General features: G+C 37.0%; 1 protein-coding gene across 1 annotated transcript in view; it reads right to left on the bottom strand.

Annotated features, from left to right (window-relative positions):
• Window positions 1–15,368, bottom strand: part of LOC133087800 (centrosomal protein of 78 kDa-like) — a 28,248-nt gene extending 12,880 nt beyond the window's left edge. Inside the window, 6 exon segments of the mRNA XM_061185431.1 lie at window positions 382–512; window positions 1,931–1,975; window positions 3,166–3,301; window positions 11,951–12,125; window positions 14,142–14,245; window positions 15,304–15,368. Of these exon segments, the coding sequence (XP_061041414.1) occupies window positions 382–512; window positions 1,931–1,975; window positions 3,166–3,301; window positions 11,951–12,125; window positions 14,142–14,159 (505 nt within the window). The 5' untranslated portion in view covers window positions 14,160–14,245; window positions 15,304–15,368.
• Window positions 15,369–15,475: the final 107 nt, after the last annotated feature.

The raw sequence follows: 15,475 nt of genomic DNA, 5'->3' as shown, positions 1-15,475 counted from the left end.
GGCCATATTTTCCTCTTATAAAAAGAGAGTTCAACTAGAACTGTCAATTTTCTCATTTGTAAAACAAGAGCACTGAATCAGCTGACTATATTCATTCAGAACTCAATTTCTTTATCTTATGATCACTAAGGTTCTCCCTAAATCGAATATCCTAAGGTTCTAAGGAAAGGAAACTATATTACTAACGACATGTTTTGATTTTTATTTCTTAGAGTTCAAATGTCCACCATTTACCTTGGTCTAAGCTTAAGGAACCATTCAAGGGGATACAATGCAGATGGGAGGAGAAAACAGAACCCTCACTCAAGCTGTGCAGTGTTGCAATCAGGCTTCCATTTGAAAAATAATCTTCTCTATAGCTTTTAAGTGATAACTTCGTACCTGCAATGCTTCTTGTTTCAAACTGATTTTCTCTGGCTCTTCCTGAACACTTTCTGAGGAATCTTCGACCTCTTCGATTTCTGAGGAGGAAGGACTCTCTACTGTCACAGTCACAGGAAATTCTGATGGACCTGAGTGTCACAAGAAGAAGATAGGAAACCACAGAGTTGTTAAACTGAAGTGCAAAGAAAGAAGACAAGATTGTATAAAAGATAACACAAGCCAGATACCAAATATCCACATATTAGAGGACATTTAACAAAAGTGATCTGAGGTATCATTATTTATAAATGTCTCTCACTGCTCCTTAGTCTAAAACAGGCAATGACTAAGTAAAAGTACAGTAACTTATTTTTGCTATGTTACTGTACAGACCTCTGTTGTACATGGTTAGGATTAGTAATGGGAATTGCCCATGTTATTAAGTTTCTTTCACAGAAGCCAAGTGAAGAGCCAAGGCAAACATTTTTTCTCGGATCAACTTTATACTGCAAATGAAAAATTTATTCTTTACCATCAGACGAAAACAGTCTGGAAGAAAATGTAGTTTTTCGGAGGAAAATACATCAGTAAAGGGACTGATGAATAATCAGAAAGTCAACGTATCTAAGCTGTGAGTAACAGACGTTAGAATTTTAAAAAATAAATCACATACACATACACAACTAAAACTGACCCATCAAAAATTTCATCTTCTCATCACCCTTAAGCCAAAACTAGGGTAACAGTAATACAATTCTCCTGTCAAGCGTCACTGCCACTGCAATGTTGTTCCATTGGACATTTCCAAACATTTAAAAACTGACCTGGCCACAACCCCATAAAAGTCTACAGATCATACAGAAGTGTGCTGGGATTATATAACTACGCAGAAGACAAGTCACTAGGACATCATTTTCACAACAAGCAGCAAAACTGCAGCACAGGAAATTCCCAACAGGAGAGCGAGGCGCACACCCCTCCCTCTGGGCATGCAAGGGCAGGACTGACACCCAAGGTGCTCTTCTCTCAATCTCAGCAGTGGTGCCTTTCACAGAGCAACTATGCAGTCTCCCAAGACCACGGGAAGGAGAATCTGATACTGACAGTATTAGCTTGCCATGAGGCCATAAGCGAGGGAATGTGTGTGGCCTTGGTGAGAGAGCAGAGGTTTGGGAGATGTTGCTTTATATTGGCTTTCAGATCAGGAATTTGTACATATAGCCTGCAAACAACATTTCTTGAAAACATATGAACATTCTTGAGTATGACAGTTCCATGTGAGGGGTCAGAAATGGCAGTCAAGTTCGTTTCACTGGGTAACAGCTGATTTGCAGACTGAAGAACAGGCTTCCCTGTTTACAGACATAACCACAAGGCTGCCAGTTGTGTGCGAAATCCACACAACTACACAGTTGCATTGGGAGAGCGACCAGACAAGTTTTACATGGATTTATTTCAGAGAGGGAAATGTTTCTTGTAAGGCTCTGTCAGTTTAAAAAGCAAAAAGAATGACCACCCACCTTTCCCAATTCGACCCCTACATATCATAAATATGATAGCTACATACCTGCACCTGACTACATACATCACGAGTCTGATGAATGGAAAGCCCCTAAAAAGATATCAACAAAACGAAGTTAGATCTTGATGTAAATACATCACCAGTTAAATCCAGTTAATACAACTATTTAGTATTATGTACAGTATCCATACAGAATTGTGTATAAAAATAAATAAGCTCAAGAGAAGGACCTGGAGGGCTCTGCTACAGAGAAAACTGAACAGAATTCAGCCGACTGGCTTGGTGATAACTCTCTGAACTGCTGAGAGGCCCCTTCAGCTCCTATGTTCAGGATGGTTGAGATTTCAGTCTCACTTCTTTAAATGGTGATATTAATCGTTCTCTAATTTACCACTCTGTGTGATGAGGATGGACCTGAGATTAAGTGTCTCACCAAGAAGATAGGAAACCACAGAATTGTTAAACTCAAGTGCAAAGACTGGGGATTCAACACTATAGTTTATGAAACAGCAATTCACATTACCATTTGCAAAAAATTAGTTGGTTGTCCAATAGGGATTATAAACATCCATTTAACATGAGCTACTGAACAGATACTTTACACAGTAACTCCTTCAAGTACTATTTAAAATCAATTCTCTTTGTTTTCTTAAGCAATTGTTAACCCCCAATTTCATGAATACTACCAAGTAAGTCACTTGAAAATCATCTAGAGCAATCTATTTCACTTAGCAAGCCTAAAGCTATAATTCAACAATTTTATTTACTGTTCTATGACAAAAATTACTCTGAACAGTTATCCCCTGGATAAGTAATCAGCTAAAGCTAGTTTGACTCACTAAATCTGATTTACTGAGTTAATAAGCCAGTTGATTTAGAATAGGTCTAATGCAGATTTCTCATCCATTCTGCATTAAACTACTTCCCATGCCTAAAATGTCTTTCTTCCCATTCGTACATATCCAAATTCCTACTTCTGTGCTGTAGGGCTTGGCTCAACTACACCTGCCTTTAGTGAAACTTTTCTCACCTGCACAATTGGAGATAATTTTAGTCTCCTCATGACTCCCACGGGGTTACCTCTGTTGTGACACTTGAGAAACAACTTGAAACTCCCAATTACTTTTTGTTTTACTTCCTTAGAGGGCTCATTAGGCAGAAGCCATGTGTGAGTTATCTTTTTTCCTCTATAGAAAGCACCAGAGACCGCCCACGTAATAGAAGTTCCAAAATAAAGAATTCTGAACGACTGAAAAAGACAGGGAATGCAAACACATTACCTGTTGCTTTTTGCACGTTCTGCAGTACGCCACGGCAGGAAACCAGACACACCAGGTGGTAGAGGTTCAGGACCATAACATTCTTTACCAGCAGAGTGTTTCCTTCCATTACTTACAGGTTTCTTTGTGGCCAATCCTATGTTTGACAAAGCACGAAAGAAGGAATCAAGATGCACCAAAGGTCTACAGAGCAACTCTCAAACGTGTACAGTTTGAAAGGAATCAAACAGGCACTGGACAATGATGCCAAGGCCATTAAAAAAAGATCGTTTTGTAAAAAGGTTTTACATAAGCCAGCATTTTTTAAAAATATAAGTTCTCTACAGTAACAAGTTATTTTAACTAAAACAAAAGTATTGAGATGTGCAGAAATGGAAAAATAAATTTTTAAAAAATCCCAAAGTATGATACATTTTATGTATCATGCAGAAACACTCAAGTTTATTTAATCTTAGAACACCTTTGGCATTTCTGAATCTCAAGGATAGAGAAACACAGGTACATCCATGACTTCTGCCGAACAGAATCTTCAGAATTAGACCAAAATTTCAATTTAAGATGAATTTTTCTATGTAAAAACAGTAAAAGTTATAAGACTGCAAGTTGCTGGGTGGTAGGTGAGTCAATGTTACTCTCCAATAAGCCTGTCAACCTTCACTGCTCCTTTGATTTCATATAGAAAACACACAAAAAAAACAAATGAAACCCACTGGATAAAAGAGTGAAATGTGGAGACTTATCCTATATTTCAGTAGTAAAGAGGCAAGTATCTTTATATGAAATATTTGGTTGCAAAAACTAGACCTACGTGTTAATATTTTATTTAGAACAAGCCATATATTAAAATTCACATTTAAATATTTAATTTGAATTTACTGAAAACAAACATCATAGGTTAAAATGGTTATATTTATCCTTCAAATCTACTATATTTCATGTTATTTTATTTATTTATTTTAATAGATCTTTATTGGAGTATAATTGCTTCACAATTCTGTGTTAGTTTCTGTTGCACAACAAAGCAAATCAGCCATATGCATACACATGTCCCCATATCCCCTCCCTCTTGAGCCTCCCTCCCACCCTCCCTATCCCACCCCTCTAGGTCATCGCAAAGCACCGAGCTGATCTCCCTGTGCTATGCTGCTGCTTTCTACATTTTAGCGGCATTAGGATGGAGTGTAAAATAGAGTGTATGTGGTAATATAGGATAAATATTTCATACAGTGTAGCTTATTGATAATCACCACATGATCCTGTGTGATTTAACGTGCCTCTTAAAAATATATAGGAGCTCAGTTCATTTTGTGCTATTTTATTTTGTTTTTTAACTTAACTACCCTCCAAAAAAAATGTCTGTATGCATGTGGTTTGTATGTGTATACCCTTCCTTTACTTTCAGAAACTAATGCAAATACATTTGTATTAAAAATTTTTTTAATTACACTTTTTGTGTTAGGAGATACAAAAAAAATTTCTAGTAAAAGTTCCCATCTTTTTTAGGCATACATAATTACAATATAAATGTGACACAATTCACACCATTATCTTACCCCTATACTCACCTGGATCTAAGTATATACCCAGCTATTGATTTGGCTTACCTCTATGTCTCCAAATAACTGAGGCAAATACAAAAAATAGCCCAAGAAATAAAATTACTCTTAAAATAGCTCAATGAGCTTGTATACTTCAGTTACATTTCCACTTTGTTTAATCATGCTAAATAAAAAAAAAAAATTTTAATTGTATTCTCATTCCATGATGCCGTATTATATACCACCAGGTACTAATATTACAGAATTCCTAATATGTTTTACATATACATGTTTTATTTATATATATTTCCATTTCTAATATTATAGCAAAAGGCAACTTAGCTATTTTAAGAATGCTTTACATATCATATAAATTTTTAATGATAATATGTAATTAGTGTGATACCACAAATCTTAACTTCTTTGTATGTACTATTTGATTATTAAAATATCACTGTCTTGAAATAACAATTGGCAGACAAATCATAAGCTTTTTTTTTGACTTCATAAACACGCTTAACAACTTCTATTTAATACACTATTGTCCAAGCAAGTTGATTAATGGAGAATCAAAAACATACATCTTTAAGTAGAAAAAGAAAAGTTGTATTTATGAAGATGTTTACAATAGTTTATTTTAGGTTATTTCCAATTTTTCACCAATTTAAAAAATGGACCAACACAATGAAACCTTCTGAATCCAATGTTAAAAAGTATAACTATGAATCATAAAATTTAAATTTAGTATGAAAAGATAAGAATGGCAAATTATATTGAAGCTATGTGGAATTATGTTTATAGACAACAGGAAGAGAAAGTAAAAATGTAAACAATGGGAGGAACCAAGATGGCAGACTAGAAGGACGTGCTCTCACTCCCTCTTGCGAGAACACCAGAATCACAACTAGTTGCTGGACGGTCATCGACAGGAAGACACTGGAACACACCAAAAAGGATACCCCGCATCCAAAGACAAAGGAGAAGCCACAGTGAGATGGTAGGAGGGGCGCAATCAGAGTAAAATCAAATCCCATAACTGGTGGGTGGGTGACTCACAGACTGGCGAACACTTATACCACAGAAGTCAACCCACTGGAGTGAAGGTTCTGAGCCCCACGTCGGGCTTCCCAACCTGGGGGTCCAGCAACGGGAGGAGGAATTCATAGAGAATCAGACTTTGAAGCCTAGTGGGAATTGATTGCGGGACTTCGACGGGACTGGGGGAAACAGAGACCCCACTCTTGGAGGGCACACACAAAATAGTGTGCGCATCGGGACCCAGGGGAAGGAGCAGTGACCCCGGGGGAGACTGGACCAGACCTACCTGCTAGTGTTGGAGGGTCTCCTGCAGAGGCAGGGGGTGGCTCTGTTTCACCGTGGGGACGGGGACGCTGGCAGCGGAAGTTCTGGGAAGTACTCCTTGGTGTGAGCCCTCCCAGAGTCTGTTATTAGCACCACCAAAGAGCCCAGGTAGGCTCCAGTGTTGGGTTGCCTCAGGCAAAACAGCCAACAGGGAGGGAACCCACCCCACCCATCAACAGTCAAGTGGATTAAAGTTTTACAGAGCTCTGACCACCACAGCAACAGTCAGCTCTACCCACCATCAGAGCCTCCCATCAAGCCTCTTAGATAGCCTCAACCACCAGAGGGCAGACAGCAGAAGCAAGAAAAACTATAATCCTGCAGCCTGTGGAACAAAGACCACAGTCACAGAAAGACAGACAAGATGAAAAGGCAGAGGGCTATATACCAGATGAAGGAACAAGATAAAACCCCAGAAAAACAACTCAATGAAGTGGAGATAGGCAACCTTCCAGAAAAAGAATTCAGAATAATGATGGTGAAGATGATACAGGACCTCGGAATAAGAATGGAGGCAAAGATTGAGAAGATGCAAGAAATGTTTAACAAAGACCTAGAAGATTTAAAGAACAAACAAACAGAGATGAACAATACAATAACTGAAATGAAAACTACACTAGAAGGAATCAATAGCAGAATAACTGAGGCAGAAGAACGGATAAGTGACCTGGAAGACAGAATGATGGAATTCACTGCTGCGGAACAGACTAAAGAAAAAAGAATGAAAAGAAATGAAGACAGCCTAAGAGACCTCTGGGACAACATTAAACGCAACAACATTTGCATTATAGGGGTCCCAGAAGGAGAAGAGAGAGAGAAAGGACCAGAGAAAATACTTGAAGAGATTATAGTCGAAAACTTCCCTAACATGGGAAAAGAAATAGCCACCCAAGTCCAGGAAGCACAGCGAGTCCCATAGAGGATAAACCCAAGGAGAAGCACGCTGAGACACATAGTAATCAGATTGGCAAAAATTAAAGACAAAGAAAAATTATTGAAAGCAGAAAGGGAAAAATGACAAATAACATACAAGGGAACTCCCATAAGGTTAACAGCTGATTTCTCAGCAGAAACTCTACAAGCCAGAAGGGAGTGGCATGATATACTTCAAGTGATGAAAGGGAAGAAACTACAACCAAGATTACTCTACCCGGCAAGGATCTCATTCAGATTTGATGGAGAAATCAAAAGTTTTCCAGACAAGCAAAAGCTAAGAGAATTCAGCACCACCAAACCAGCTCTACAACAAATGCTAAAGGAACTTCTCTAAGTGGGAAACACAAGAGAAGAAAAGGACCTACAAAAACAAACCCAAAACAATTAAGAAAATGGTCATAGGAACACACATATCGATAATTACCTTAAACGTGAATGGATTAAATGCTCCAACCAAAAGACACAGGCTTGCTGAATGGATACAAAAACAAGACCCATATATGTGCTGTCTACAAGAGACCCACTTCAGACCTAGGGACACATACAGACTGAAAGTGAGGGGATGGAAAAAGATAGTCCATGCAAATGGAAATCAAAAGAAAGCTGGAGTAGCTATACTCATATCAGATAAAATAGACTTTAAAATAAAGAATGTTACAAGAGACAAGGAAGGACACTACATAATGATCAAGGGATCAATCCAAGAAGAAGACATAGCAATTATAAATATATATGCACCCAACATAGGAGCACCTCAATACATAAGGCAACTGCTAACAGCTATAAAAGAGGAAATCAACTGTAACACAATAATAGTGGGGGACTTTAACACCTCACTTACACCAATGGACAGATCATCCAAAATGAAAATAAATAAGGAAACATAAGCTTTAAATGACACAATAGACCAGATAGATTTAACTGATATTTATAGGACATTCCATCCAAAAACAGCAGATTACACTTTCTTCTCAAGTGCTCACGGAACACTCTCCAGGATAGATCACATCTTGGGTCACAAATCAAGCCGCAGTAAAGTTAAGAAAATTGAAATCATATCAGGCATCTTTTCTGACCACAACGCTATGAGATTAGAAATCAATTACAGGGGAAAAAAACGTAAAAAACACAAACACACGGAGGCTAAACAATACGTTACTAAATAACCAAGAGATCACTGAAGAAATCAAAGAGGAAATCAAAAAATACCTAGAGACAAATGACAATGAAAACACGACGATCCAAAACCTATGGGATGCAGCAAAAGCAGTTCTAAGAGGGAAGTTTATAGCTATACAAGCCTACCTAAAGAAACAAGAAAAATCTCAAGTAAACAATCTAACCTTACACCTAAAGGAACTAGAGAAAGAAGAACAAACAAAACCCAAAGTTAGCAGAAGGAAAGAAATCATAAAGATCAGAGCAGAAATAAGTGAAATAGAAACAAAGAAAACAATAGCAAAGATCAATAAAACTAAAAGCTGGTTCTTTGAGAAGATAAACAAAATTGATAAACCATTAGCCAGACTCATCAAGAAAAAGAGGGAGAGGACTCAAATCAATAAAATTAGAAATGAAAAAGGAGAAGTTACAAAAGACACCGCAGAAATACAGAACATCCTAAGAAACTACTACAAGCAACTCTATGCCAATAAAATGGACAACCTGGAAGAAATGGACTAATTCTTAGAAAGGTATAACCTTCCAAGACTGAACCAGCAAGAAACAGAAAATATGAACAGACCAATCACAAGGAATGAAATTGAAACTGTGATTAAAAATCTTCCAACAAACAAAAGTCCAGGACCAGATGGCTTCACAGGTGAATTCTATCAAACATTTAGAGAAGGGCTAACACCCATCCTTCTCAAACTCTTCCAAAAAATTGCAGAGGAAGGAACACTCCCAAACTCATTCTATGAGGCCACCATCACCCTGATACCAAAACCAGACAAAGACACTACAAAAAAAGAAAATTACAGACCAATATCACTGATGAATATAGATGCAAAAATCCTCAACAAAATACTAGCAAACAGAATCCAACAACACATTAAAAGGATCATACACCATGATCAAGTGGGATTTATCCCAGGGATGCAAGGATTCTTCAATATACGCAAATCAATCAATGGGATACACCATATTAATAAATTGAGGAATAAAAACCATATGATCATCTCAATAGATGCAGAAAAAGCTTTTGACAAAATTCAACACCCATTTATGATAAAAACTCTCCAGAAAGTGGGCATAGAGGGAACCTACCTCAACATAATAAAGGCCATATATGACAAACCCACAGCAAACATCATTCTCAATGGTGAAAAACTGAAAGCATTTCCTCTAAGATCAGGAACGAGACAAGGATGTCCACTCTCACCACTATTATTCAACATAGTTTTGGAAGTCCTAACCACGGCAATCAGAGAAGAAAAAGAAATAAAAGGAATACAAATTGGAAAAGAAGAAGTAAAGCTGTCACTGTTTGCAGATGACATGATACTCTACATAGAGAATCCTAAAGATACCACCAGAAAACTACTAGAGCTAATCAATGAATTTGGTAAAGTTGCAGGATACAAAATTAATGCACAGAAATCTCTTGCATTCCTATACACTAATGATGAAAAATCTGAAAGAGCAATTATGGAAACACTCCCATTTACCACTGCAACCAAAAGAATAAAATACCTAGGAATAAACCTACCTAAGGAGACAAAAGACCTATATGCAGAAAACTATAAGACACTGATGAAACAAATTAAAGATGATACCAACAGATGGAGAGACATACCATGTTCTTGGATTGGAAGAATCAATATTGTGAAAATGACTATACTACCCAAAGCAATCTACAGATTCAATGCAATCCCTATCAAATTACCAATCGCATTTTTTACAGAACTAGAACAAATCATCTTAAAATTTGTATGGAGACACAAAAGACCCCGAATAGCCAAAGCAGTCTTGAGGGAAAAAAACGGAGCTGGAAGAATCAGACTCCCTGACTTCAGACTATACTACAAAGCTACAGTAATCAAGACAATATGGTACTGGCACAAAAACAGAAACATAGATCAATGGAACAAGATACAAAGCCCAGAGATAAACCCACACACCTATGGTCAACTAATCTATGACAAAGGAGGCAAAGGTATACAATGGAGAAAAGACAGTCTCTTCAATAAGTGGTGCTGGGAAAACTGGACAGCTACATGTAAAAGAATGAAATTAGAACACTCCCTAACACCATACACAAAAATAAACTCAAAATGGATTCGCGACCTAAATGTAAGACTGGACACTATAAAACTCTTAGAGGAAAACATAGGAAGAACACTCTTTGACATAAATCACAGCAAGATCTTTTTTGATCCACCTCCTAGAGTAATGGAAATAAAAACAAAAATAAACAAATGGGACCTAATGAAACTTCAAAGCTTTTGCACAGCAAAGGAAACCATAAACAAGACGAAAAGACGACCCTCAGAATGGGAGAAAGTATTCGCAAATGAATCAATGGACAAAGGATTAATCTCCAAAATAGATAAACAGCTTATGCAGCTCAATATTAAAGAAACAAACACCCCAATCCAAAAATGGGCAGAAGACCTAAATAGACATTTCTCCAAAGAAGACATACAGATGGTCAAGAAGCACACGAAAAGCGGCTCAACATCACTAATTATTAGAGAAATGCAAATCAAAACTACAATGAGGTATCACCTCACACCAGTTAGAATGGGCATCATCAGAAAATCTACAAACAACAAATGCTGGAGAGGGTGTGGAGGAAAGGGAACCCTCTTGCACTGTTGGTGGGAATGTAAATTGATACAGCCACTATGGAGAACAGTATGGAGGTTCCTTAAAAAACTAAAAATAGAATTACCATATGACCCAGCAATCCCACTACTGGGCATATACCCAGAGAAAAGCATAATTCAAAAAGACACATGCACCCCAATGTTCACTGCAGCGCTATTTACAATAGCCAGGGAATGGAAGCAACCTAAATGCCTATCGAGAGATGAATGGATACAGAAGTTGTGGTACATATATTCAATGGAATATTACTCAGCCATAAAAAGGAACGAAATTGAGTCATTTGTTGAGACGTGGATGGATCTACAGACTGTCATACAGAGTGAAGTAAGTCAGAAAGAGAAAAGCAAATATCGTATATTAACGCATGTATGTGGAACCTAGAAAAATGGTACAGATGAACCGGTTTGCTGGGCAGAAGTTGAGACACAGATGTAGAGAACAAATGTATGGACACCAAGGGAGGAAAGCCGCGGGGGAGTGGGGATGGTGGTGTGCTGAATTGGGCGATTGGGATTGACATGTATACACTGATGTGTATAAAATTGATGACTAATAAGAACCTGCAGTATTAAAAAAAAAAAAAGTCTTAAAAATATGTCACACTTAGTCATTCCACTTCTAGGACCTTATTCTACAGAAGTAATCCCAATGGACACAGAGACATATATACAACGTATTCACATTGTTTCTGACAGGGAAAAGCAAACTGTCTAAATCTAATTGCAAAGAATTGATTAAACTATGGGACATCAATATGATGGAATACTACATACTACATCATTAAGTGAAAGAAACAGGAATATGAAATAGCAAGTATACTACAATTCTACTTTTGTAATCCCTAAGTGTACAAATATATTTATAGAAAAATAAAAGACTGAAAGTGTATGCACCAAAATGAACAGTGATTATCTCTGGGTATTAAGATTATAGGTAATTGTTCTTGTTACTTTGTATTTTCTGTAAAGAATATATGCAACTCTTAGAGAAAGTTTAAAAGCAAAATAAAAGCTATCAGTAAAATGAGGCTTTAAAAAAAATCCTATCACAATAGTATCATGCCAAAAGCTAAGCATATATCATATTAAAAATTCAATATTTTCAATTTTAGAATTTACCTCTAAGCCATAAATCCTCACTAAGAGATTCTGCCAAAGCACTTGCACCCAGGTCACCAATGAGCGTGCTGCAGTTCAGAGTGATGCGCCTCAAACCAGCCATACAGTCAAGATCAGGTCTCCTGGAACGAAGACTCTCAGCCCAGGTTTCTTCATGCCTTCTGGTAGTCTGATACTTCAAAGATTTAATGGGATGAAATTACGGTGCTTGAATAAGGAAACAGGGTGCGCCTACTGAGTATAGCTTATTATGTCAGAGATTTACACACACACATATCAAGCATATATGCCAGGAGAATCAACCTGAGAAATTAAACAGTCAGTTCTGGTTTATGAGTCCAGTGACCCAGATTCTAGTCGGTCAGTGATTAGATTCCAGCCACTGGATGACCTGCTTTTGAACAGTTATGTAAAGTTGGACAACTCAATTACAGTCTATGAATTATTTTCCTTATCTTCTAAGTCAGGGAACTGGTTCTAAATTCTATCATTGCTGAGGCTCTAAATTTCATCATTCTGTCCTCCAATGGTCTCCAAACACCTGACTGGGCAACCCATAAGAAAACTTTTTAATATGCATCTTATTTTTTAACAAATTATATACACGAAGTTCTATACATATAATGTATGTACATTATAAACTATACAGATATTTTTTAAATGATACAAAGCTAAATAGGTTCTAATATTTTCTTTTCCTAACTCCTAAGGCATTATTTTATTTATTTTTAAAAAATATTTATTTATTTGTTTATTTGTTTGTTTGGCTGTGCCGGGTCTTTAGTTGCAGCATGCCGGATCTTTTAGTTGTGGCATGTGGGCTCTTAGTTATGGCAGGCACGTGGGATCTAGTTCCTTGAGCAGGGATCAAACCCAGGCCCCCTGTATTGGGAGCGCAGAGTCTTAAATGCTGGACCGCCAGGGAAGTCCCAGGCATTATTTTAAAAACTATATTTACAAAATGGATCTCACATGCTACCTAGGGTATGCACACAAACTTTAGAGGCCTGGACTATGCAGAGCCCGTTTGATGTGCCTTGGGAAAATAATGGTTTGACATTTAAGCACAAGTACTGTCTTAAAGACATTCAATTCTTTATATTCATAAAATAAATTTTGGTAACAGGGAACACTGACTGTAAATGAAAAAAGTCTTATTACATTCTTGAAAAAATAAAAGACTCAAAGTGCCTTTGATAACTCTAAAAGGAAAATCATTAGTGTCATTTTTCTATTAACAATAACTTATAAAAGCTCCAAGCAGAAATAACACCAATCACTTACACAGTGCTTAGTATGTGCCAGGCACTATTTATACAAATGAGTTCATTTAAACCTCATAATGAGGCATAGACGTTAAGTGATTTGCCCATGGTCAAATGCTATGAAAAGGGAGAAAGGGAATTTGAACCTAGGCCATTTGGCTTCGGCACCCAAGTTCTTGACTGTTTTCTACCCCAGGGGTTAATGGACTTGCCCTGTATAGGCTCAAAGAATTTTTCAATTTTTGAAATCTAAATTTAAACATTTCCAGCTTTCTGGGCTTTACAGTTTCTGGTGTAACTACTCTGCCCCACTGGTGTAGGGTGAAAGTAGCCACAACTACCATGTAAACAATGGGTGCGACTATGTTCCAAAAACACTTTCTTTACAAAACCAGGCGACGGGCTGGATCTAGCCCACCAGCCATAGTTTACCTATCCCTGATCTGTACCATCAAACTATTAAAAAGGCTTCATGTCAAATTATTAAATAACTTTAGGCCTAAATACAGTCATTGTAACCAAAGTAAAGTTGTTAAGGCATTATTTTAAAAACTGTATTTACAAATTGCTGATGTAGTGATTTTTATGACTTTATAAACTACAGCAGCTAATAAACACTTGATTCATTTAAGTCTTGAAGACTATAATGGCATACTTTCTTCACAGTATCACAATCAAAGTTTTCAGTAACTAAAAATACATAAAAGTATTATTATGTATTATATATTAAATCGCTTATTTCTAAAATTAAGTGGACTATCTTTACTAAATGGTAGAATCCCAAACTGAAAACTGGTCATATTCTTTCAACAAAATGAAAGCTGTACTCACATGTATTAAAAGACAAAAATTAACTGCCATCTGTATCAATATGTTAATGTGCTTCAATCACATATGTTTTCATGGAAGTTTAAACATAAAATCACCTTTAAGATCTTGACCATGTGATCTGCTCCCTGCCATTTCAGATTATAGCCCGTGAAGTCTACTGTCTTAAGAGTGATAGAGTTCCTTATACCTTGACAAATAACTGAAAGGAAAAAAAAAAGCCACACACACAATAAGATGAAGAGCCTATACATTTGTCAGTCTTAACTTATTTGCTTTTCTTAGGTCAATTGGAGGTTTATAGCCACATTCTTAAAATCATTAACTACAATCTTCCCAAACAGGTAATTGACGAACAGATGCATTCTAAAACTTGTCAGTAACAAAGTGTTATTCCACTTTACAGCAACAGTTTAATTCTATTTAGATACTAAAACTGAATACACTGAATACTGGAAACTTTATTCCCAACCACTCAGTAAAGTACTACGTACCTTTTGAGACATAGGAAAAAAAAGAAAAACCTAAAAAGCATAAGACTCTTCCTATTTTCATTTCCAATGATACATCCCAACCTTGATGATCAATCAGCGATTTAAATGTCAACTATAAACCCAGTATGTTATGAGGTGCTATGCAGTATACTAGAGCAATAGAAGAGAGAGGACCTCAAACCCTCTGTTCCCTCAAATTGAAAGGCAGGCTTCCTGACCCTTCCAGGCCACTACTGGACACAGGGAACACACACTAATGTTTCAGGACCCCAACCAACAGTCACCTGCTTTGTGATTACTTCCATGACACACCCCCACTAACACCACTGACTTTGCTGCTCCTACGGGACATTACATATATTTCCTATTTTAACACATACCACAGTGCATTATAATTATGATTGCAGATAGATGTTCTAACAATTTAAAGAGAATGATGACTTTTTTGCTCTTTACATCTTGCTATTTCCCTTCTCATAATATTTCTTGAAGAGAAACCATAAAAATATAAACAAACACAAAAAACAGAAAATATACAAAATGTGTGCTTTGCAGCTTAACACAAACTTAAGTAAAATTAGCTCTGAAATTATCCGGCATGACAAACTTCCATGGTACAAATGAGAATGGACCAAGGTTTGAGCAGGTACAGGAGACAATCCAGGCATGAACAACACCAAGAAAAGGGAGACAGGAAGTAACATGGTGTGTAGGAAATCACGAGACCAGTCTGATGGGAAGAGACTTAAACAAGACTGAAACTCACTTTCTAAACCTCCATCTCCAATTGGACAATTCGCAAGACACAGGTGCCCCAAAGTGGCCGATTTATTCAATCCCTTTAATGGGGAGGAACAGTTTAAAATTTTACCCGTTTAGTTTGCAACAAAAGCAACTATCAAATGTTGGCAGGACACAATGAAGGCTTACCTTTGTTA

Source organism: Eubalaena glacialis, chromosome 3 (genome assembly GCF_028564815.1).
Source record: "Eubalaena glacialis isolate mEubGla1 chromosome 3, mEubGla1.1.hap2.+ XY, whole genome shotgun sequence".
Taxonomy (NCBI): Eukaryota; Metazoa; Chordata; class Mammalia; order Artiodactyla; family Balaenidae; genus Eubalaena; species Eubalaena glacialis.
The sequence above is the reverse complement of the archived record's forward strand: the minus strand, read 5'-3'. Positions and strand labels throughout refer to the sequence as shown.